At 36.0% G+C, this 22,290-nt stretch overlaps 1 protein-coding gene across 4 annotated transcripts in view; it reads left to right on the top strand.

The window, feature by feature from the left end:
• Positions 1-22,290, top strand: part of LRRCC1 (leucine rich repeat and coiled-coil centrosomal protein 1) — a 47,875-nt gene that overhangs the window by 14,582 nt on the left and 11,003 nt on the right. For 3 of the 4 annotated variants that reach the window (XM_089899008.1, XM_022555008.3, XM_022555010.3), the window contains 8 exons: positions 209-356; positions 8,850-8,998; positions 14,532-14,736; positions 15,253-15,392; positions 16,797-16,998; positions 17,542-17,727; positions 18,476-18,650; positions 19,513-19,676. In XM_089899008.1, the coding sequence (XP_089755134.1) occupies positions 209-356; positions 8,850-8,998; positions 14,532-14,736; positions 15,253-15,392; positions 16,797-16,998; positions 17,542-17,727; positions 18,476-18,650; positions 19,513-19,676 (1,369 nt within the window). The remainder of the gene's footprint in view (positions 1-208; positions 357-8,849; positions 8,999-14,531; positions 14,737-15,252; positions 15,393-16,796; positions 16,999-17,541; positions 17,728-18,475; positions 18,651-19,512; positions 19,677-22,290) is intronic. The other variant, XM_022555009.3, reaches the window with a different exon arrangement.

Below are 22,290 nucleotides of genomic sequence, written 5' to 3'. Positions count from 1 at the left end.
AAAGCTATCTCATGGTCATATTTTTTTACTGTTCTAATGTCAAAAGATTTGACTTTTCAGCCTTGCAGCCTCAAATTTAGTCAGTACTTTCATATAAATTTATATAAAAGGCTCTCTTTATGCTGGATTGTCATTACCTAAGTTGTGAAAAATACTTATAAGTATTATACATTTCTTTGAGTTATTTTTTGTGGTTTTTTCTTTGCAGTTGTAATCGTAAAATGAAACCACCTTTCTTTAAAGAATTACACGTAAGATCATCTTTAGGGAACAATAATATATTAGAAGAATCAGAAAAGCAGAAGACTGAAATAATTAAAGTAAACAACGGTAGCTCAGAAAATGCCACTTACCGGGTATGATTTAAGAGATTAAGAAAAATTGGATATGAATAATCTTATTTTTAAATTCGAAGTTAGTCCCAGAAAAACTATGCATGTTTTTATGAGCAAAAAAATATTTTGTGTAATTTTATTGGGGGTTGTGGTTGGGTTATTTTCCCCTTCCTGATTTCCAGATTTTTTGTAATGTCACTATTTTTGTAATTTTTTTTTAACATCTTTATTGGGGTATAATTGCTTTACAATGGTGTGTTAGTTTCTGCTTTATAACAAAGTGAATCAGTTATACATATACATATGTTCCCATATGTCTTCCCTCTTGTGTCTCCCTCCCTCCCACCCTCCCTATCCCACCCCTCCAGGTTGTCACAAAGCACCGAGCCGATATCTCTGTGCCATGCGGCTGCTTCCCACTAGCTATCTACCTTACGTTTGGTAGTGTGTATATCCCCATGACTCTCTCTCGCCCTGTCACAGCTCACCCTTCCCCCTCCCCATATCCTCAAGTCCGTTTTCCAGTAGGTCTGCGTCTTTATTCCTGTCTTACCCCTAGGTTCTTGATGACATTTTTTTTTCTTAAATTCCATATATATGTGTTAGCATATGGTATTTGTCTTTTTCTTTCTGACTTACTTCACTCTGTATGACAGACTCTAGGTCTATCCACCTCATTACAAATAGCTCAATTTTGTTTCTTTTTATGGCTGAGTAATATTCCATTGTATATATGTGCCACATCTTCTTTATCCATTCATCCGATGATGGGCACTTAGGTTGCTTCCACCTCCGAGCTATTGTAAATAGAGCTGCAGTGAACATTTTGGTACATGACTCTTTTTGAATTTTGGTTTTCTCAGGGTATATGCCCAGTAGTGAGATTGCTGGGTCATATGGTAGTTCTATTTGTAGTTTTTTAAGGAACCTCCATACTGTTCTCCATAGTGGCTGAACCAATTCACATTCCCACCAGCAGTGCAAGAGGGTTCCCTTTTGTCCACACCCTCTCCAGCATTTATTGTTTCTACATTTTTTGATGATGGCCATTCTGACTGGTGTGAGATGATATCTCATTGTAGTTTTGATTTGCATTTCTCTAATGATTAATGATGTTGAGCATTCTTTCATGTGTTTGTTGGCAGTCTGTATATCTTCTTTGGAGAAATGTCTATTTAGGTCTTCTGCCCATTTTTGCATTGGGTTGTTTGTTTTTTTGTTATTGAGCTGCATGAGATGCTTGTAAATTTTGGAGATTAATCCTTTGTCAGTTGCTTCATTTGCAAATATTTTCTCCCATTCTGAGGGTTGTCTTTTGGTCTTGTTTATGGTTTCCTTTGCTGCGCAAAAGCTTTTAAGTTTCATTAGGTCCCATTTGTTTATTTTTGTTTTTATTTCCATTTCTCTAGGAGGTGGGTCAAAAAGGATCTTGCTGTGATTTATGTCATAGAGTGTTCTGCCTATGTTTTCCTGTAAGAGTTTGATAGTTTCTGGCCTTACATTTAGGTCTTTAATCCATTTTGAGCTTATTTTTGTGTATGGTGTTAGGGAGTGATCTAATCTCATACTTTTACATGTACCTGTCCGGTTTTCCCAGCACCACTTATTGAAGAGGCTGTCCTTTCTCCACTGTACATTCCTGCCTCCTTTATCAAAGATAAGGTGTCCATATGTGCATGGGTTTATCTCTGGGCTTTCTACCCTGTTCCATTCATCTGTCTTTCTGTTTTTGTGCCAGTACCATACTGTCTTGATTACTGTAGCTTTGTAGTATAGTCTGAAGTCAGGGAGCCTGATTCCTCCAGCTCCTTTTTTCATTCTCAAGATTGCTTTGGCTATTCGGGGTCTTTTGTGTTTCCAAACAAATTGTGAAATTTTTTGTTCTAGTTCTGTGAAAAATGCCAGTGGTAGTTTGATAGGGATTGCATTGAATCTATAGATTGCTTTGGGTAGTACAGTCATTTTCACAATGTTGATTCTTCCAATCCAAGAACATGGTATATCTCTCCATCTATTTGTATCATCTTTAATTTCTTTCATCAGTGCCTTATAATTTTCTGCATACAGGTCTTTTGTCTCCTTAGGTAGGTTTATTCCTAGATATTTTATTCTTTGTGTTGCAACAGTAAATGGGAGTGTTTTCTTGATTTCACTTTCAGATTTTTCATCATTAGTATATAGGAATGCCAGAGATATCTGTGCATTAATTCTGTATCCTGCTACTTTACCAAATTCAGTGATTAGCTCCAGTAGTTTTCTGGTAGCATCTTTAGGATTCTCTATGTATAGTATCATGTCATCTGCAAACAGTGACAGCTTTACTTCTTTTCCGATTTGGATTCCTTTTATTTCCTTTTCTTCTCTGATTGCTGTGGCTAAAACTTCCAAAACTATGTTGAATAACAGTGGTGAGAGTGGGCAACCTTGTCTTGTTCCTGATCTTAGTGGAAATGCTTTCAGTTTTTCACCATTGAGGATGATGTTTGCTGTGGGCTTGTCATATATGGCCTTTATTATGCTGAGGAAAGTTCCCTCTATGCCTACTTTCTGCAGGGTTTTTATGATAAATGGGTGTTGAATTTTGTCAAAAGCTTTCTCTGCATCTATTGAGATGATCATATGGTTTTTCTCCTTCAATTTGTTAATATGGTTTATCACATTGATAGATTTGCATATATTGAAGAATCCTTGCATTCCTGGAATAAACCCCACTTGATCATGGTGTATGATCCTTTTAATGTGCTGTTGAATTCTGTTTGCTAGTATTTTGTTGAGGATTTTTGCATCTATGTTCATCAGTGATATTGGCTTGTAGTTTTCTTTCTTTGTGACATCCTTGTCTGGTTTTGGTATCAAGGTGATGGTGGCCTCGTAGAAGGAATTTGGGAGTGTTCCTCCCTCTGCTATAGTTTGGAAGAGTTTGAGAAGGATAGGTGTTAGCTCTTCTCTAAATGTTTGATAGAATTCGCCTTGAAGCCATCTGGTCCTGGGCTTTTGTTTGTTGGAAGATTTTTAATCACAGTTTCAATTTCAGTGCTTGTGATTGGTCTGTTCATATTTTCTATTTCTTCCTGATTCAGTCTTGGCAGGTTGTTTATTTCTAAGAATTTGTCCATTTCTTCCAGATTGTCCATTTTATTGGCATAGAGTTGCTTGTAGTAATCTCTCATGATCTATTTCTGCAGTGTCAGTTGTTACTTCTCCTTTTTCATTTCTAATTCTATTGATTTGAGTCTTCTCCCTTTTTTTCTTGATGAGTCTGGCTAGTGGTTTATCTTCTCAAAGAACCAGCTTTTAGTTTTATTGATCTTTGCTATCGTTTCCTTCATTTCTTTTTCATTTATTTCTGATCTGATTTTTATGATTTCTTTCCTTCTGCTAGCTTTGGGGTATTTTTGTTCTTTTTTCTCTAATTGCTTGAGGTGCAAGGTTAGGTTGTTTATTCGAGATGTTTCCTGCTTCTTAAGGTGGGCTTGTATTGCTATAAACTTCCCCCTTAGAACTGCTTTTGCTGCATCCCATAGGTTTTGGGTCGTTGTGTCTCCATTGTCATTTGTTTCTAGGTATTTTTTTATTTCCTCTTTGATTTCTTCAGTGATCAGTTCATTATTAAGCAGTGTATAGTTTAGCCTCCATGTGTTTGTATTTTTTACAGATCTTTTCCTGTAATTGATATCTAGTCTCATGGCGTTGTGGTCGGAAAAGATACTTGATACAATTTCAATTTTCTTAAATTTACCAAAGCTTGATTTGTGACCCAAGATATGATCTATCCTGGAGAATGTTCCATGAGCACTTGAGAAAAATGTGTATTCTGTTGTTTTTGGATGGAGTGTCCTATAAATATCAATTAAGTCCATCTTGTTTAATGTATCATTTAAAGCTTGTGTTTCCTTATTTATTTTCATTTTGGATGATCTGTCCATGGGTGAAAGTGGGGTGTTAAAGTCCCCTACTATGAATGTGTTACTGTTGATCTCCCCTTTTATGGCTGTTAGTATTTGCCTTATGTATTGAGGTGCTCCTATGTTGGGTGCATAAATATTTACAATTGTTATATCTTCTTCTTGGATCGATCCCTTGATCATTATGTAGTGTCCTTCTTTGTCTCCTGATAGTCCTTATTTTAAAGTCTATTTTGTCTGATATGAGAATTGCTACTCCAGCTTTCTTTTGGTTTCCATTTGCATGGAATATCTTTTTCCATCCCCTTACTTTCAGTCTGTATGTGTCTCTAGGTCTGAAGTGGGTCTCTTGTAGACAGCATATATAAGGCTCTTGTTTTTGTATCCATTCAGCCAATCTGTGTCTTTTGGTGGGAGCATTTAGTCCATTTACATTTAAGGTAATTATCGATATGTATGTTCCTATTGCCATTTTCTAAATTGTTTTGGGTTCGTTATTATAGGTCTTTTCCTTCTCTTGTGTTTCTTATCTAGAGAAGTTCCTTTAGCATTTGTTGTAAAGCTGGTTTGGTGGTGCTGAACTCTCTCAGCTTTTGCTTGTCTTAAAGGTTTTAATTTCTCCATCAAACCTGAATGAGATCCTTGCTGGGTAGAGTAGTCTTGGTTGCAGGTTTTTCTCCTTCATCACTTTCAGTATGTCCTGCCACTCCCTTCTGGCTTGTAGGGTTTCTGCTGAGAGATCAGCTGTTAACCTTATGGGGATTCCCTTGTGTGTAATTTGTTGTTTTTCCCTTGCTGCTTTTAATATGCTTTCTTTGTATTTAATTTTTGACAGTTTGATTAATATGTGTCTTGGCGTATTTCTCCTTGGATTTATCCTGTATGGGACTCTCTGTGCTTCCTGGACTTGATTAACTATTTCCTTTCCCATATTAGGGAAGTTTTCAACTATAATCTCTTCAAATATTTTCTCAGTCCCTTTTTCTCTTCTTCTTCTAGAACCCCTATAATTCGAATGTTGGTACGTTTAATGTTGTCCCAGCGGTCTCTGAGACTGTCCTCAGTTCTTTTCATTCTTTTTTCTTTATTCTGCTCTGCAGTAGTTATTTCCACTATTTTATCTTCCAAGTCACTTATCCGTTCTTCTGCCTCAGTTATTCTGCTATTGATCCCATCTAAAGTACTTTTAATTTCATTTATTGTGTTGTTCATCGTTGCTTGTTTCATCCTTATTTCTTCTAGGTCCTTGTTAACTGTTTCTTGCATTTTGTCCATTCTATTTCCAAGATTTCGGATCATCCTTACTATCATTATTCTGAATTCTTTTTCAGGTAGACTGCCTATTTCCTCTTCATTTGTTAGGTCTGGTGCATTTTTATCTTGCTCCTTCATCTGCTGTGTGTTTTTCTGTCTTCTCATTTTGCTTATCTTACTGTGTTTGGGGTCTCCTTTTTGCAGGCTGCATGTTCGTAGTTCCCTCTGTTTTTGATGTCTGTCTCCAGTGGCTAAGGTTGGTTCAGTGTGTTGTGTAGGCTTCCTGGTGGAGGGGACTAGTGCCTGTGTTGTGGTGGATGAGGCTGGATCTTGTCTCTCTAGTGGGCAGGTTCACGTCTGGTGGTGTGTTTTGGGGTGTCTGTGGCCTTATTATGATGTTGGGCAGCCTCTCTGCTAATGGGTGGGGTTGTGTTCCTGTCTTGCTAGTTGTTTGGCATAGGATGTCCAGCACTGTAGCTTGCTGGTCGTTGAGTGAAGCTGTGTGTTGGTGTTGAGATGGAGATCTCTGGGAGATTTTCGCCGTTTGATATTATGTGTAGCTGGGAGGTCTCTTGTTGACCAGTGTCCTGAAGTTGGCTCTCCTACTTCAGAGGCAGAGCCCTGACTCCTGGCTGGAGCACCAAGAGCCTTTCATCCACACGGCTCAGAATAAAAGGGAGAAAAAGTAGAGAGAATTAGTAGAAGTATGAATAATGAAAGAAAGAAAGGAGGGAAGGAAGGAAGAAAGAAAGAAAGAGGCAAAGAAGGAAAGAAGGCAAGAAGGAAAGAAAGGAGGGAGGGAGGGAGGGAGGAAGGAAGGAGGGAAGGAAGGAAAAATGACAGAAAGAAAGAAGATACAGTAAAATAATATAAAGTATAATAAAGTTATTGAATTAAAAAATAATTATTTAGGAAAAAAAAGGGACGGATAGAACCTTAGGACAAATGTTGGAAGCAAAGCTATACAGACAAAATCTTATACAGAAGCATACACATACACCCTCACAAAAAGAGGTAAAGGGGAAAAAATCATAAATCTTGCTCTCAGAGACCACCTCCTCAATTTCGGATGATTCGTTGTCTAAAGGAGGGAGGGAAGAAGGGAGGGAGGGAGGGAGGAAGGAAGGAAGGAAGGAAGGAAGGAAGGGGAAAGAAAGAAAGAAAGTATAATAAAGTTATTATAATTAATTATTAAGAAAAAAATGAAAAACCATGGACGTTTAGAATCCTAGGACAAATGGTGGAAGCAAAACTATGCAGACAAAATCTCACACAGAAGTATACACATACACATTCACAAAAAGAGGAAAAGGGGAAAAAATCATAGATCTTGCCCTCGAAGCCCACCTCTTCAATTTGGGATGACTCGTTGTGTATTCATGTATTCCACAGATGCAGGGTACATCAAGTTGATTGTGGAGCTTTAATCCGCTGTTTCTGAGGCTGCTGGGAGAGATTTCCCTTTCTCTTCTTTGTTCTCACAGCTCACAGGGGCTCAGCTTTGGATTTGGCCCTGCCTCTGCGTGTAGGTCGCTGGAGGGCATCTGTTTTTTGCTCAGACAGGACGGGGTTAAAGGAGCCGCTGATTCGGGGGCTCTGGCGCACTCAGGCCTGGGGGGAGGGAGGGGCACCGCCTGCAGGGCGGGCCTGGGTCGGCAAAGGCCGGTGTGACGTTGCACCAGCCTGAGGCCCACCGTGCGTTCTCCCGTGGAAGTTGTCCCTGGATCCCGGGAACCTGGCAGTGGTGGGCTGCACAGGCTCCGCGGAAGAGGGGTGTGGAGAGTGACCTGTGCTCACACACAGGCCCCTTGGTGGCGGCAGCAGCAGCCTTAGCGTCTCCCGCCCGTCCCTGGGGTCCGTGCTTTTAGCTGCGGCTCGCGCCCGTCTCTGGGGTTCGCGCTTTTAGCCGCGGCTCATGCCCGTCTCTGGAGTTCCTTTAAGCAGCGCTCTGAAACCCCTCTCCTCGCGCACCAGGAAACAAAGAGGGAAGAAAAAGTCTCTTGCCTCTTCGGCAGGTGCAGACTTTTCCCAGGACTCCCTCCCGGCTAGCCGTGGTGCACTAACCCCTTCAGGCTATGTTCAAGCCGCCAACCCCAGTCCTCTCCCTGCGCTCCGACCAAAACGCGAGCCTCAGCTCGCAGACCCGCCCGCCCCGGCGGGTGAGCAGATAAGCCTCTCGGGCTGGTGAGTGCCGGTCGGCACCGATCCTCTGTGTGGGAATCTTCCCGCTTTGCCCTCCGCACCCCTGTTGCTGTACACTCCTCCGCGGCTCCAAAGCTACCCGCTCCGCCCGTGAAGGGGCTTCCTAGTGGGTGGAAACTTTTCCTCCTTCACAGCTCCCTCCCACTGGTGCAGGTGCCGTTCCTATTCTTTTGTCTCTGTTTTTTCTTTTTTTCTTTTGCCCTACCCAGGTACGTGGGGAGTTTCTTGCCTTTTGGGAGGTCTGAGGTCTTCTGCCAGCCTTCAGTAGGTGTTCTGTAGGAGTTGTTCCACGTGTAGATGTATTTCTGGTGTATCTGTGGGGAGAAAGGTGATCTCCGCGTCTTACTCTTACGCCATCTTCAAGGTCCCGCCCCCCTCATTTCTATTTTTGTAATTTTTAAAGGAATGGAAATTACACATTTATTTAAGATCAGATTTCAGTGAAATCATTTTGTTGTATGCTTGTGGAGGAGAAAACATGTCTGAATATTTGAATTCTTCCTAAAGCAGTGGTTCCTAACTTATGAGTCTCAGACTCCTTTAAATATCTAAGGAAATCTACGGTGTTTTGCAGAGAAACTTCCTTAGAGAAACTCATAAAATGTTGTATATAATTTCAGGGTATTCATGGGCTCTCCTGAAACCCAGTTTTGGACCCATGGATTCCAGATTAAGAGGCATTCAAGAATTTTAAAATTCTTCAATATTTTCCTTAATCATTCACATGTTAAGAATTTTTAGCACACATTGATTTATTTTACATTTTTTATTAACTTACCCTTATTTTACTGTGAACAACTGGTTTTACTTCGGATTGTAATGTGCACTATTCTTCCAATAGTATGATTACTTTTTGAAACATTTCACACCTTTCATGCTATTGGTTTTGTCCCCTTATTCTCAGGTATAAAGGCCTTAATATTTAGAAAATAATAAAAATCATTATGACAATAATAATAGCAGCTAACATTTATTGAGTGGCTATTTTGTGCCAGACACTGTTTTGCATGCTTTACTTCCATTCTTTTGGTTAATTCTCACCACAGCCCTTTGAATTAGATGCTCTTATTCCCACATTATAAATGAGAAAATTGAGGCAATGAGAGGTTAGGTAACTTTTCCAATTTCACATAACAATATTGTTTTCTTTCAGGCACTAGTTGAGGAGCTAGATCAAGAGAGAGAGAAGAGATGGAAAGCTGAACAAACTGAAAAGAAACTTATGGATTATATTGATGAACTGCATAAACATGCAAATGAAAAAAAAGATATTCATAGCCTGGCTCTTCTTACTACAGACAGGTAAGGGGAAAGTCTGTATACCTTAAGTTATCTCATAGCGCAAAGAATGCTGAACTTGGAACTGGAATGCCTTAGTTTAAACTAGCTGTAGTATGATAAAAAAAAACTATGCATATGGTTTTAGTTTGAACTAATTTAAAGATTTAGGGCTTTGTCAGTTTTTTACATTAACAAAGGATTCAGGATATTAATTTGAGCCCTCAAGCTGGGAGATGTCAGATCGATAAAAAAAAAGTATTATAAGTGAAAAACAGGAAGAGTGTAGAGCTGAGATTGGCAGACTTTTTCTGTAAAGGACGGGGCTTGGCACATTTTTTCTTTAGGCATTCTGGGTCATAATCAGTCTCTGTTGCATATTCTTCTCAACAATGGGCTTCAGTACCAGATAACCCAAGTTTCTTAATTCTAATGTTTTCATTCCATCTTATTCCATTTCCCATTTTATCTCTTTTTTTTTCTGTAGTAAATTATGTAATACAGGATTGTCTTATTCCAAGATGTGCGAATACCAAACGGTTTTCTGAAATAACAATAACTTTTTTCTTCTGTTTCCTATAGGCAATTATTTCAAAAGTTATGCTTTTCCTTAAAAGGTTATAAGATTTTTTCCATGGGATTCCTTTCAATTTTTATCTCTTCTCCTTGAATGAGCACCGGGTTTCTAGACTTGGTGTTTGCCAACAAATAGGGCTTAGGAAGTTGCTCTTGGTTCCATTTCTTAGCTGCTTATACAGTAGATAATTCCCTTCCTACAATCTTCATTCATTAGTAAGTTGATGTACACGGCTCCCAGCCCAATTTCCAGGTTCTTTTAAGCATTTAACTAGTAAAGTTGTGTGGTACTGATGTGGTATTTTCTACCCCTCACTACCTGATTCTCTGATTCTTTGTACTTATAGAATATAAGGAAAATTACAATACCAAACGTGTTCCATGAAAACCTCTGTAATTACACAAGCTATGATGCTTTGTGCTATTACTAGCCAAACCACCACTACCCACCAATTTCTTGCCTTATACAAGACAGTGCTGGACAGGGGTAAAGGAACAGAATGGATAAAATAACTGTCCTCTGACCACCTCAGAAGAAACAGCACTTTTGTTTGCAGTAGGTGCATAGGTAGCCAACATAGTTTAATGATAGATTTATAGAGACTGTGTGACTCAATGAGTCACAGTCATAGAATGAAAGAGAGGGTATATCTTTTTTTTTTTAATCCAGAAAGATACAAGGCAAAGCCTGAGTGTTCTAAGAGCTGTTATTATTTTAAGTTAGTTCCATTTGCCTTATTGTTGAAATTCCTCCCTGATTTTGGCACTATGTTTTCTCTTGTTTAGAGTCATATGTGTATGAATTTTTGTTTTATTCTGTTTTGTAGGTATTATCTAGTGGAATATTAGAGGAAGTTATGTCTGGGGTTGCTAGCCAAATTCTATTTTAATTGGAAAGCTTTGGACACACCTCATCTTTATCCTTCTTTAACCTCTTTGCTGTTGTGCCATGTTCCCTGTGTTACATATTTGTTGTTCTCTTGGAAATTCATCTTCAATCTTTTCTGATTCTTTTTTCATTTATACCCCAAATGTTTTTTGGGGATTAGATCCTCACCAATCTTCATATTCCCTTATGTGACTTGGTAGGGACTCTGTTTTCCTCATACCTAAGACAGGGTCTAGCATCTAGGTACCATGCTGTGAGTATATATTATCTCAAAAAGTGAATCTTCTTTACTATGCTTTTAATACCTAACCAATAAGCTCCCAAATCTTTTATCTGTTTTATAGGCCTCCTTGATTAACACATTGTTCATCTAGTCATCTACTAAAAATTTCTTGTCTACATTGCTTATAAGTGTCTTAAGATCAGCATGTCCTTAGGTTGACTTTTTCCTGCTCCCTTATTCTGTATTCTTTGTTCTAATAAATGGTGTTCTGGTCAGCCACCAAAGCTAGAAATTTCAGAATGATGTTTTTTGCTTCCTTTCTCATTCTCAAACTTCATAACCAGTTGGTATTGATACCGTCTTCATTCTGCTTAAACGGTGTTGAACTATCTCCTCTCTATCCCCAAACGGTTGCGTCAGTTTAGGCCCTTATCTCTTGATTAGAGGATTTCTCTAATTTTACTGATCGGTAGCTTCTCTGCCCCTTCCACCATATGGTCCACAGAATAAAGTCCAATATTCTTTCATATAACATACCAAACTAGAGTTGAGAGTGAACAAAGGAAGACCAGTTTGGAGACGACTCTCAAAGGCAAGAGGACAGGAATTGGAGAAATGACTGTAGTATAGAAGCTGATGAGTGTAGGGATTTTTCTCAATTATGGCTTGGCAATTATAGTAGGTACACATTGGAGTGGCTGCCTAGCTCAGAAATTCCTTCATGAGGCTATATCTTTGCTATTCGTTGTCCCCTTTTCAAACACTTGACTTCTGTTCTGTCATGAACTGCCTCTCTGCCTATAATATTGGTTAAGAGGTGAGCCCCTGGCCTTAGCCCACATGGCCACAGTGACCGCTGCATGGAGTGGGCATATGAACCAAATTGGACTAACCAGAGCCTTTCCCAGAGCTCAGTTCTAAGTTGAAAACCAGCCTGTAGGGAATCAGAGAGAGAGACCTGATGGTATTCATATCCTTGGTTTCAGCTGTGCCTCGGAATAGTGCCACCCCAGCCTCTGAATTGGTTATGTGGGTCAATAAATTCTCCTTTCTTACTGAAACTAGTTAAGAGTTTTTAGTCAAAAGGCTCTAAGTAACACAGAGGTAGTATAGTACTAGGATATAATACTTAGTGTCTGGGGAAGATACAGGGAAGTCAGAGTTGACTTCCAGGTATCTGTTCAGATATTGCTTCTCTCCTGTAGCTTTCTTTATAAATGCATCAGTGTCCCCTCTGCTAGATATTAAGCTCCTTGAAGACCAGGCTGTATCTTATTCATCTTGCTTGCTTTTAAGCTGACATCTAGCACAATGCCTGAAAAAATGTGTTTTGTAGTTTTGCTGTTGAATAGTAAAGTTCACATAAGATAAAGTTTCATTAATTTATTTTTTTCTCAATCTCAATATTTTATTTTTCAGCTTTGTTGAGGTATAACTGACAGATAAAAATTGTATATATTTAAGATGTACAATGTGATGTTTTGTTATACATTGTGAAATCATTACCACAGTCAAGCCAATTAATATATCCTTCACCTCATATAGTTGTTTTTTTGTGTGTTAAGAATACTTAATATCTACTTGCTTAGAAAATTTCAAGTATACAATGCATTACTTTTAACTTTAGTCACCATGTTGTACATTAGGTCTCTGGAACTTACTCATAACTGAAAGCTTGTACCCTGTGGCCAACATTCCCCCCACTCCTGACCCTTGGTCGCCACTATATAGTCTACTCTCTGTTTCTATGAGTTCAACTTTTTTTTTTAATATTTATTTATTTATTTTGGCTGTGCCAGGTCTTAGTTGTGGCACGCGGGATCTTTAGTTGCATCATGCGGACTCTTAGTTGCAGCATGCATGCAGTATCTAGTTCCCCAACCAGGGATCGAACCTGGGCCTTCTGCATTGGGAGTGTGGAGTTTTACCCACTAGACCACCAGGGAAGTCCCATGAGTTCAACTTTTTTTAGATACCACATATAAGTGATATCACCAGTTATTTCACTTAGCATAATCTCCACGTTCATCCGTTTTGTCACAAATGGCCAGATTTCATTCTTTATTAGGCTGACTAATATGGCATTTATTTATTTATTTATTTATTTATTTATAACCTTTTAATCCATTCATGCATTAATAGACATTTAGGTTGATTCCATATCTCGATACTGCAAATAATGCTACAGTGTAGATGGGAATGCAGGTTTCTCTTTGAGATACTGGTTTCACTTCCTTTGGATATATACCCAGAATTGGGATTGGTGGATCCCACTTTTATGGTAGTTCTGTTTTTAATTTTTTGAAGAACCTCCATGCTATTTTCCATAATGGCTGCACCAGTTTAAATTCTCACCAACAGTGTATAAGACCTCCCTTTTCTCCATATCCTCACTAAGACTTGTTATATTCTGACTTTTGGATAATAGCCATTCTAACAGGTGTGAGGTAATACCTCACTGTGGTTTTGATTTGCATTTTCTTGATGAATAGTGGCATTGAACATGTTTTTATATACTTTTTGGCCATTTGCGTATTTTTGGAGAAATGTCTATTCAGGGGTTTTGCCCATTTTAAAATTGGTTTATTTGTGGTTTCTCTGCTTTTGAGTTGTATGAATTCTTTACATATTTTGGATATTATCCCATTATCATATATATGGTTTGCAAATATTTTTTCCCATTTGTCATGTTGCCTTTTTAGTTTCTTGATTGTTTCCTTTGCTGTGCAGAAACTTTTTATTTTGATGTAGTCCTACTTGTTTATTTTTGCTTTTCTTGTTCATGCTTTTGGTGTCCCCATGGAAAAATCATTTCCAAGATCAATATCATGGAGTTTCCTTCTATGTTTTCTTCTAGGAGTTTTATGGTTTCAGGTCTTATGTCTATGTTCTTAACCCAGTTCGTGTTGATTTTTGTGTATGGTGTAAGATAAGGCCCAATTTCATTTTTTTTCATGTAGATATCCAGTTTTCCCCATACCATTTATTGAAGAGACTGTCCTTTCTCCACTATATATTCTTAGGGTCTTTGTTGAAAATTAGTTGACCATATATGTGTGGGTTTATTTCTAGGTTTTCTATTCTGTTCCATTGGTCAATGTGTCTGGTTTTGTGCCAGTGCCATACTGTTTTAGTTACTACAGCTTTGTGGGTTTTTTTGTTTTTTTTTTTATTGCAGTATAGTTGCTTTACAATGTTGTGTTAGTTTCTGCTGTGCAGCAAAGTGAATCAGTTATATGTATACATATATCCACTCTTTTTTAGGTTTCCTTCCCATTTAGGTCACCACAGAGCACCGAGTAGAGTTCCCTGTGCTAAACAGTAGGTTCTCATTAGTTATCTATTTTATACATAGTAGTATATATATGTAAATCCCAGTCTCCCAATTTGTCTCACCCCACCCCCCTTGGTAACCATAAGTTTGTTCTCTACATCTGTGACTATTTCTGCTTTGCCAATAAGTTCATCTGTACCATTTTTCTAGATTCCACATATAAGCAATATTATACGATATTTGTTTTTCTCTTTCTGACTTAAGTTCACTCTGTATGACAATCTCTGGGTCTGTCCATGTTTCTGTAAATGGCACTATTTCATTCCTTTTTATGGCTGAGTAATATTCCACTGTATATATGTACTATATCTTCTTAGATAAAGTTTCATTGATTTATGTAAAATGTTTTCCCTCTTGGCCCAATGCTAGTTTCAGGGATGGGCGAAAGGCATACTGTTTTTCAACGTTTTTTATCTAAGGAGAATTTGGAACATACTTCAAATCTTCCTCTCTACTGTAACTTTTAATGTTTAGTACAGTTTTTATCTTTCTATATGTGTAATATACTTAAAGCAACGTTTGATTTATGCTTTAGGCTAAAGGAAATTATTTTTAAAGAGAGAAATTCCAAACTACAACTCGAAATTATGGTTCACAGTCTTCAAAATGAAATTAAAAAACTAACTATTGAATTAATTAAAGCAAGAGATCAACAAGAGGATCACGTTAGACACTTAATAACCCTGGAAAAAGCATTAGAAAAAAAGGAGAGACAAAAAGGGCAACAGCAAGCAGCACAGGTATTTCTCTATTTTACTCTATCAGTCCCATGAATTAACACATTCATAGCTTCTGTCCTGAAACAAATTATGCCATTATATGGTAAACATAAAGGATGTTAGGCTGAATGCAAAAATTAGTTTAAATGTGCCAGTAATTTAACCTATGGAATCATTTCTTCAATTAGGGCTGCCAACATTCACAAAGCAGAGTTGGTGGAAATGCTGCAGGTTGTTAGGCTTGTGTTTAAGAGCCAGTTTTTAAATGTCTCCTTGGGGTACTTGGAGACTTTTAATTTTCATGCCTTCTGAATGGAAATTTTCAATAAAGTCTGTGGTGAAATACGAGTTAATGCTAATGTGTTTGATGCTTCTAAGACTACACTTTATGAGACCATAGCATTTAATAAATTTTGAAAATCAACTTAGTCCCTAGGTCCTATTATTTAGAAGGCACTTGTCTTTGGGCAACTGACATTAAAATAGAAGCAGAGGAGATTATTATCTAAATACTGTAATGGTGTGTATTTTACTCAGATGCGACTTATCCAAGAGGTGGAACTCAAAGCCGCAGCTGCTGATAGAGAAATAAACTTACTTAGAACTTCTCTTCATCAAGAAAAGGAACAGGTGCAACAACTTCATGAACTTCTTGCATTGAAAGAACAAGAACACAGGTAAATGAAATATGTATATTTTAGGAAAATATGGACATTTAAAAATAGGAAAAAGTTATTTGGTTTTACCCCCTGCCCCTGCCAAGACTAGACAGTGATTGAGCAGTGGTGAAGTCTGGCACAGTTAGCTCATGGAGAATGACATGTTTATGTATGCTTTAGAATCAGTCTTAGAGTTAGAACTAGTAGCTTAAAAACAAATCAGTAACTTTATTGAGGTTGAGGTATGGGCTTATAGCAATGAAGCTCATTTTCCATTTCTCTAAGCCCAACTAAAAATTGATCATTGTACTATAGAGAAAGCTGTTTTAATTGACTTCCAAGTAACTACTTGTTAAATTATCAGTATTCTTTATCCCTTTGAAGCAGGCTTCAACAAACTTTCTCTGTGAAGGTCCAGATAGAAAATATCAATATTTTAGGCTTTTCAGGTCATGCCTAGCTATCTCTTTGTACCACAAAAGTAACCATAGACAGCACATAAATGAATGGGCATGGCTGTGTTTCAGTAAAAATTTACTTCCCCACAAGAAGGACAGCAGGCCAGATTTGGTCTATGGGCTATAGTTTGCCAACACCTGCTTTTTAGAGTCCACAGTAATTTAAGCACATTCAGCTAGTTATCTGCTTACTACCAGTTGAATTGTATGATTGCCATGAGTTAATTGTGTTTGTTCTCAGGCCTATTTTGGTTTTGTCCTTGTATAAATCAAATTTTAATATATAAATTAAATTTTGATGCTCTGGGGAAAATTGTCATCATATGTGTGGTCAAGACAACTATAAAAGATTGGGGGGCAAATAATCACAAAAATCTAAAAATTGGCACTTAATTTTCTTTTCAGATATCTTTTAACATGTTCTAGTTTAAAGAAACCAAAACCAGAAGTAATGGGTTTTGTTTTATGAGTTTGATTTATTCAAGAAAAATAATGGAGAACTCTGAAGAATGAATTCACATTGAAATTAAAAAACTGGCCCTATATTAAAAGATTGGTGAAATTTCACACATAACTGTTGTTTTCAATTAACCAGCCACCAGGACCAGTCAGACTGTATTTATTGTATGTCAAAGACTCAACCAAAGTAGGAGATGCAGTGAGACAGAACCTGACTTCTGTGAATGCACCCAAAGAATTTTAGAAACCATAAAATGATTCTGAACTATCTCAGTGAAGTTAAGATTTGGCATACTCCTCTTATCCCTGTCACCACTGAATATGCAATCAAAACTCATATTCTTTCTGTATCTACCATCCTATCTCTAGTTTTCTGTGTGTGAAAGTGAGGAGCTGATCTTTAACAATAGGGAATATAGAACATTTAATAACTATTTAAAAGACCTTTAAAGTTTTTCTTTCCAGATAAACAGCATCCTGTGATTTTTATTTGTTTTTCATCCAGGAAAGACCTTGAAACAAGGGAGTTTTTTAGTGAAGCTGAGTTCCAGGAAGCCTTAGCTAAAGAAATTGCTAAAGAAGAGAGAAAACATGAACAAGTTATAAAAGAATACCAAGACAAAATTGATGCATTAAACCAACAGTATATGGATTTAGAAAATGAATTCCGTATTGCTTTAACTGTTGAAGCCAGAAGATTTAAAGATGTAAGAATGGCGTCTAGCTTTTTATTGAAAACAGAATCAACAAGATATGGTTTGATAAGAAGACTACATTTTAGAATTCTAGCTCTATTTGCATGTTGGCTATATGATCTTAACCAAATTACTTAAATTCTTAGAGCCTTATTTTTTCACATAAATAATAGCTAATCTTCAGTGCTATTGCCAAAGCTAAGTGAGGTTATAAATGGTCAAGTAAAGAGAGCACAAATAGGAATTAGGAAACCTGAATTCTCTATTACTATAGAGCAGGGATTGGCAAACTAAAGTCTCCAGGCTCTATAAATAAAGTTTTATTAGAACAGAGTCATGCCCACTTGTTTACATAGTATCTGTGGCTGCTTTTATGTTATAATAGCAGGGTTGAGGACTTACAACACAAACACATATGGCCTGGCTAGCCTGCAAAGCCAATTATCTGTCAATTTTATTCTGATTCTAAAAATGAAAGAAGTAAGCTGTTTCCAGAAACAGGTATTTTCCAAATATTTGCAGAACTGCTATTTATAATGCAATTTTGAAATATAGGTTAAAGATGGTTTTGAAAATGTTGCAACTGAATTAGCAAAGAGCAAGCATGCTCTTGTTTGGGCTCAACGAAAAGAAAATGAATCTTCCTCTTTAATTAAAGATCTAACCAGTATGGTGAAGGAACAAAAAACAAAGCTGGCAGAAGTTTCTAAATTGAAACAGGAAACAGCAACAAATTTACAGGTAGGACATTGTAACATTATATTTCCTTTTTAATTTTTTATGTCATTTTCTCAAGAATATTGTGATGATTTGAGGAAGTACACAATTATGAACTAGATAACACTACTTATATATTCTTAACGTGTGTGAAAAGTAATATAATTAGGAGATAAACCATGATTGCACAGATTGTATCGCTTACACTAAAATAGTATTTAAGTAAAATAAGTGAATTAATTTTAAGAAGCATACTAAGTAAATGTACCAGTTTTACAGTGATACAGGTAGTTGAAGTTTGGGAAATACATGAATTGTTGATATATTAATTTTGTGGTAGTGGTTGTTTTTACATATACCTAACTATAATAATTTTTTAATTACTTTATTTCTGTTCTCTCAATTTTAAATATTAGTGGTATTTTGCCCAAAAGGACTCACTTTCTATAAGTAACCTTTAGACTATTGATATAAATATTCAATATTTGTTGAGAAATTTTGAGTATTACATGTGTAGTTGCTCTTTTAAGATATTAAATAAAATTCAGAGCATTTAAAGGAGTAGGCTCTTAAAATTTGACTTTTTATTTCATGACCTACATTTATCTTTAGTTAATAAAATTTAAACATTTTTTGATGTAAAATTTAGGAACATTTACTTTGTATTTGCTTAAATAGCATTTTTTCTCATTATAAAATGCAAAAAGAAAATAAAAGCTTAAATATAATAATTACTTTGCATTTTTCTTCAATGTGTTTTGGTGGTATACAGAATCAAATCAACACACTTGAAATTTTAAGTGAAGATGACAAGCAGAAGAGTATTCAAATAGAACTTCTCAAGCATGAAAAAATGCAGCTTATTTCCGAACTAGCAGCCAAGGAATCGCTAATTTATGGTTTAAGGACAGAAAGAAAAGTATGGGGACATGAGTTGGCACAACAGGGTAAAATTCTCAATTTTCAAAGGGAAAAAATAGCCCATTCTGCTAATCCAACAAATCCGGGTATTAGAAAAGGAAGGGCTTAACTCTGCCTAGACATACCAAGAAAGAAGGTGACACTGTATATGAAAGGAGAAGTAGTCATTTGCCAGTCAAACAGGAATGAAATTATACTTAGGAATTGGGAAGTAGTTTATTACACCTGTTACGAAGTTATAGCTCTGATTTTTTTGCTGTTGGTTTTCTTCCCCACTATAATTTGGTTACGTTTCTGAACAGGTATACATTTCTTTCTTATCTAGTGATTTTAAATTATTTGTACATATGCAGCATTCATTTTTTTTTAGCTAAAAATGTTGCTAACATTTATGTTGTTATATGTGGAGAAATGTGAAATCGTTTATGAATGAAAACCACTTTAGGTTCAGATAAACTTACCCTCAGTCTCATTCCCTTTCCAGTCACCATAAGGCAAGAGATATACACCATTTTAAGGCATTCTTAGAGACTTCACAATTATGAATAGTAGGTGTTGGCCTAAATGGAACATTGTTCATTTGTCCATTCCATATAGAAATCTATAATATGATTTTGTTTGGACAGCATAACATGACCCATTAAATATTTCATGTCTGAGTTACTTGTTCATGATTTGTGGTTTTAGGTTCTCAAATAGCCACAGTTGTTTAGAAGGCCTTTTTGTTCTTTTCCCCTTTCCTCTTCATATTGTACTATTATATATTTTGTTTCTTTATTCAGCTTTTCTTTTTATTTACTATATTATACATTGTAAAATTAGATGTTCATAAAATATAAATTCTCCAAGGTCTTTTTAAGTTTTTTACTGATGACGTTTGTTTCTTAGGATCTTCTCTAGCCCAAAATCATGGGAGACTAGAGGCTCAAATTGAAAGTTTGTGTAGGGAGAATGAATCTCTGCGAAAGGCAAGTGAACGTGATAATGACACATTAAGAATTAAGTGCAAAATCATAGAAGACCAAACTGAAACCATTGGAAAATTAAAAGAAGTAAGTTTGACATTTTATTATAGGAAAAGGACATGTGGAAAGTTTGAAAGATCTGTGGATCATAGTATAATAATAAATATTTGTCTCAGTGCATCCCAGCTGTTATGGAATTTAAGACATATTATCATGTTTTTTCTTTTATGTTTGCCTCTTTGCTTTTAAAAGTTATATATGACATTTATTTATTAACTTATTAACTTGAAATTACTTTTACCTCAAAACTTTATGGAAAATGTTATGGCCCTTTGAAATAATTGGAAGTAGTGTCCATAAAGGGTTAGGAACCACAAAAACAAATATTTTATTTAAACTTTTCATTGTTTAGTATCTTCCAATATTGCTAATTCACATTTCGAAATTATGACAGAACCTGCTATCCTATATTTTAAAGTATCTGAATAGAAAGAATGTAAAAGATTCTTGCTTGTTCCCAAGGGAAACCGTTTTTACCCTCTTCTTCAATATGGCCTATCTTAAGAGAGAATACTAACAGGATCACTTGTTTCAAAGTATCTTACATGAAAATTTCCAAAGAAATATTCTGAAAGTTAGCTTGAACAGTGAATCAAATTTGAACTCCAAAATTTTCTTCTAGAGATTATCTTTAAGGTATAAAAATAGCTGAGAAAGGGTTTTTAAGAAACTTGTAAGTGAGATTATCACCCATAAAGTTAGGAACTCATTCTTTACAGTAATTATAACTACCTAAGATTTGATTTTTTTTTTCCTTTAGTCATTTTTAAGAAACTCCTTGAGAACTTAACTTCGTCAAGTACAGAAAATAGAGAAACATATTTATCACCATGTTGCTATATCCATAGCTAGATTTAGGCTGTGAATGATTTAACTGTATAACCCTAAACAATTATACTGGTTTTTTGGTTTTGCATGAAACCAGAATTTCAATTATATCTGTCATACATGCCAAGCTACGCTGAAAATTATTTAAATTTTTTAGCAGTGAGCATTTTTTCTTGTTTTAAAAATCTATACTTGGTATATAATACTTGTGGTTGACATAACTGCTTCCACAGTAAGACTACTGCTTATTAATCTCTGAGCAGAGTTTTGGGAGGAAATGACTAGAAATGAATAAATAGTGGAGCCAAAAAACAGATGACTTTTAGTCTTAGATTTTTGGTTAAAAAAAAAAGTTTTCAGATTTTCAACTCATCATTTTTCTTTTCACAACTTAGTACATTTACTTTAAAGAACACTGTATCAGTCTCAAAGATATGAGCATTAATGGTACATTCCATCTAATCACAGAACATACAGAGATAGCTAGGCATAATTTCTTTTAGCAGTAAATTCATCATAGCTAATAACTTAAAGGGATAATGACCTAATCTGCAAAATTTGGAGTTCAGTGTTTTCAATTAAGTAGATCCTGTAGTTAGCTTCTGACTATGGAAATTAGAAACAAATCTTTTGAGATTTGGTTTCCTCCTGTGTATTATTTTGGTACTTTTAAGTATGGATCACAAAATTCTCTGATGCTACAATGTTATTCTTTCTATTAATGGGGTTTTTCATAAGAATCTTCTATAGCTTTTGTGGATTCCTAATATAATATGTGTCAAGACTGCTTTCCTCGAAGTACTTACTTAAGTATTACTCTTAAGTACGAGAGTTGTGAGGAGAAAATAAACAATTCATGCCTTTTATGCAAATGTTGGTCAAGACTAGAAGACTACCTGATATCTTTGCTTAGAATTTTTAGATATATAACACACTGAGGAATTGAACCACATTTTTTAAAATAGTGATGAATTCATGCCTAAATTAGCCTTGTTCAGTATTTGTTTGTTTGCCTCCATCTTCTTCCCAAAGGGAAAAAAAGGCAAGGTGGGGCAGGGGAAACAGGGTAAAAACAAAAACTGCCAATTTCATCTTTTCTCACTTTCAGAGACTAATATCAGTAGTTGGTGTTATAGCAGGGCTGTTCCTGCCGTCCAGGCATACCCCCTTAAAGCAAACATGTTCATTGAAGTAAATAACCCATATAAGGCCTAATACCTGCAAACACTTAACAGTGCCTAAGGCGGTCTTGAGCTTTCATTATCCTCTGATTTGTAATATGCAAATAGAGGATAAAGTATGACTCACAGTATAGAAGATATAATAAAAGGAAGTTTTGGGGGATGTAGAGCCTATTTTCATGTGACATTGTAATAGTGATGAAATCATACTTTAAAGTATTTGCTCATCCTAATGCAGAAGACCCTTGTTAGCATAGTAGAAATAGCATTTTAATTTGTATCATACATGCACAGTGAACATAAGTCTTTGCTGTATTCCATGTTAATTGAAATTTTCATTGCAGTTTTCTTTTCCTTCTACTCCCTCTGTGTGGTTGGTAGTTACTCACTTAATGAAATAAAAAGTGTAAATAGTGCATCTTTCTTAGTGGCAGTTAAAACATAGTAGTGCTATTCCTTATTGATTGTGATTTTTAAAATGTTCTGTAAATCTTTTCTAAAACATTCTTTGAATGTTCAATTTATTTTTTAATCTATAGTTTTTATAACTTTAAACCATATTGAATTAATTAGGAAATGAGACATTCAAGATTAATAAAAATAATTATTTTTTTAAATAATGATTTTTTTTT

Source organism: Delphinapterus leucas, chromosome 17 (genome assembly GCF_059928025.1).
Source record: "Delphinapterus leucas isolate spDelLeu-1000000601 "Yukka" chromosome 17, BTC_Dleu_Yukka2, whole genome shotgun sequence".
In the NCBI taxonomy this organism is placed as follows: domain Eukaryota; kingdom Metazoa; phylum Chordata; class Mammalia; order Artiodactyla; family Monodontidae; genus Delphinapterus; species Delphinapterus leucas.
Note: the sequence above shows the minus strand (reverse complement) of the source record. Positions and strands in the feature narration are given on the sequence as shown.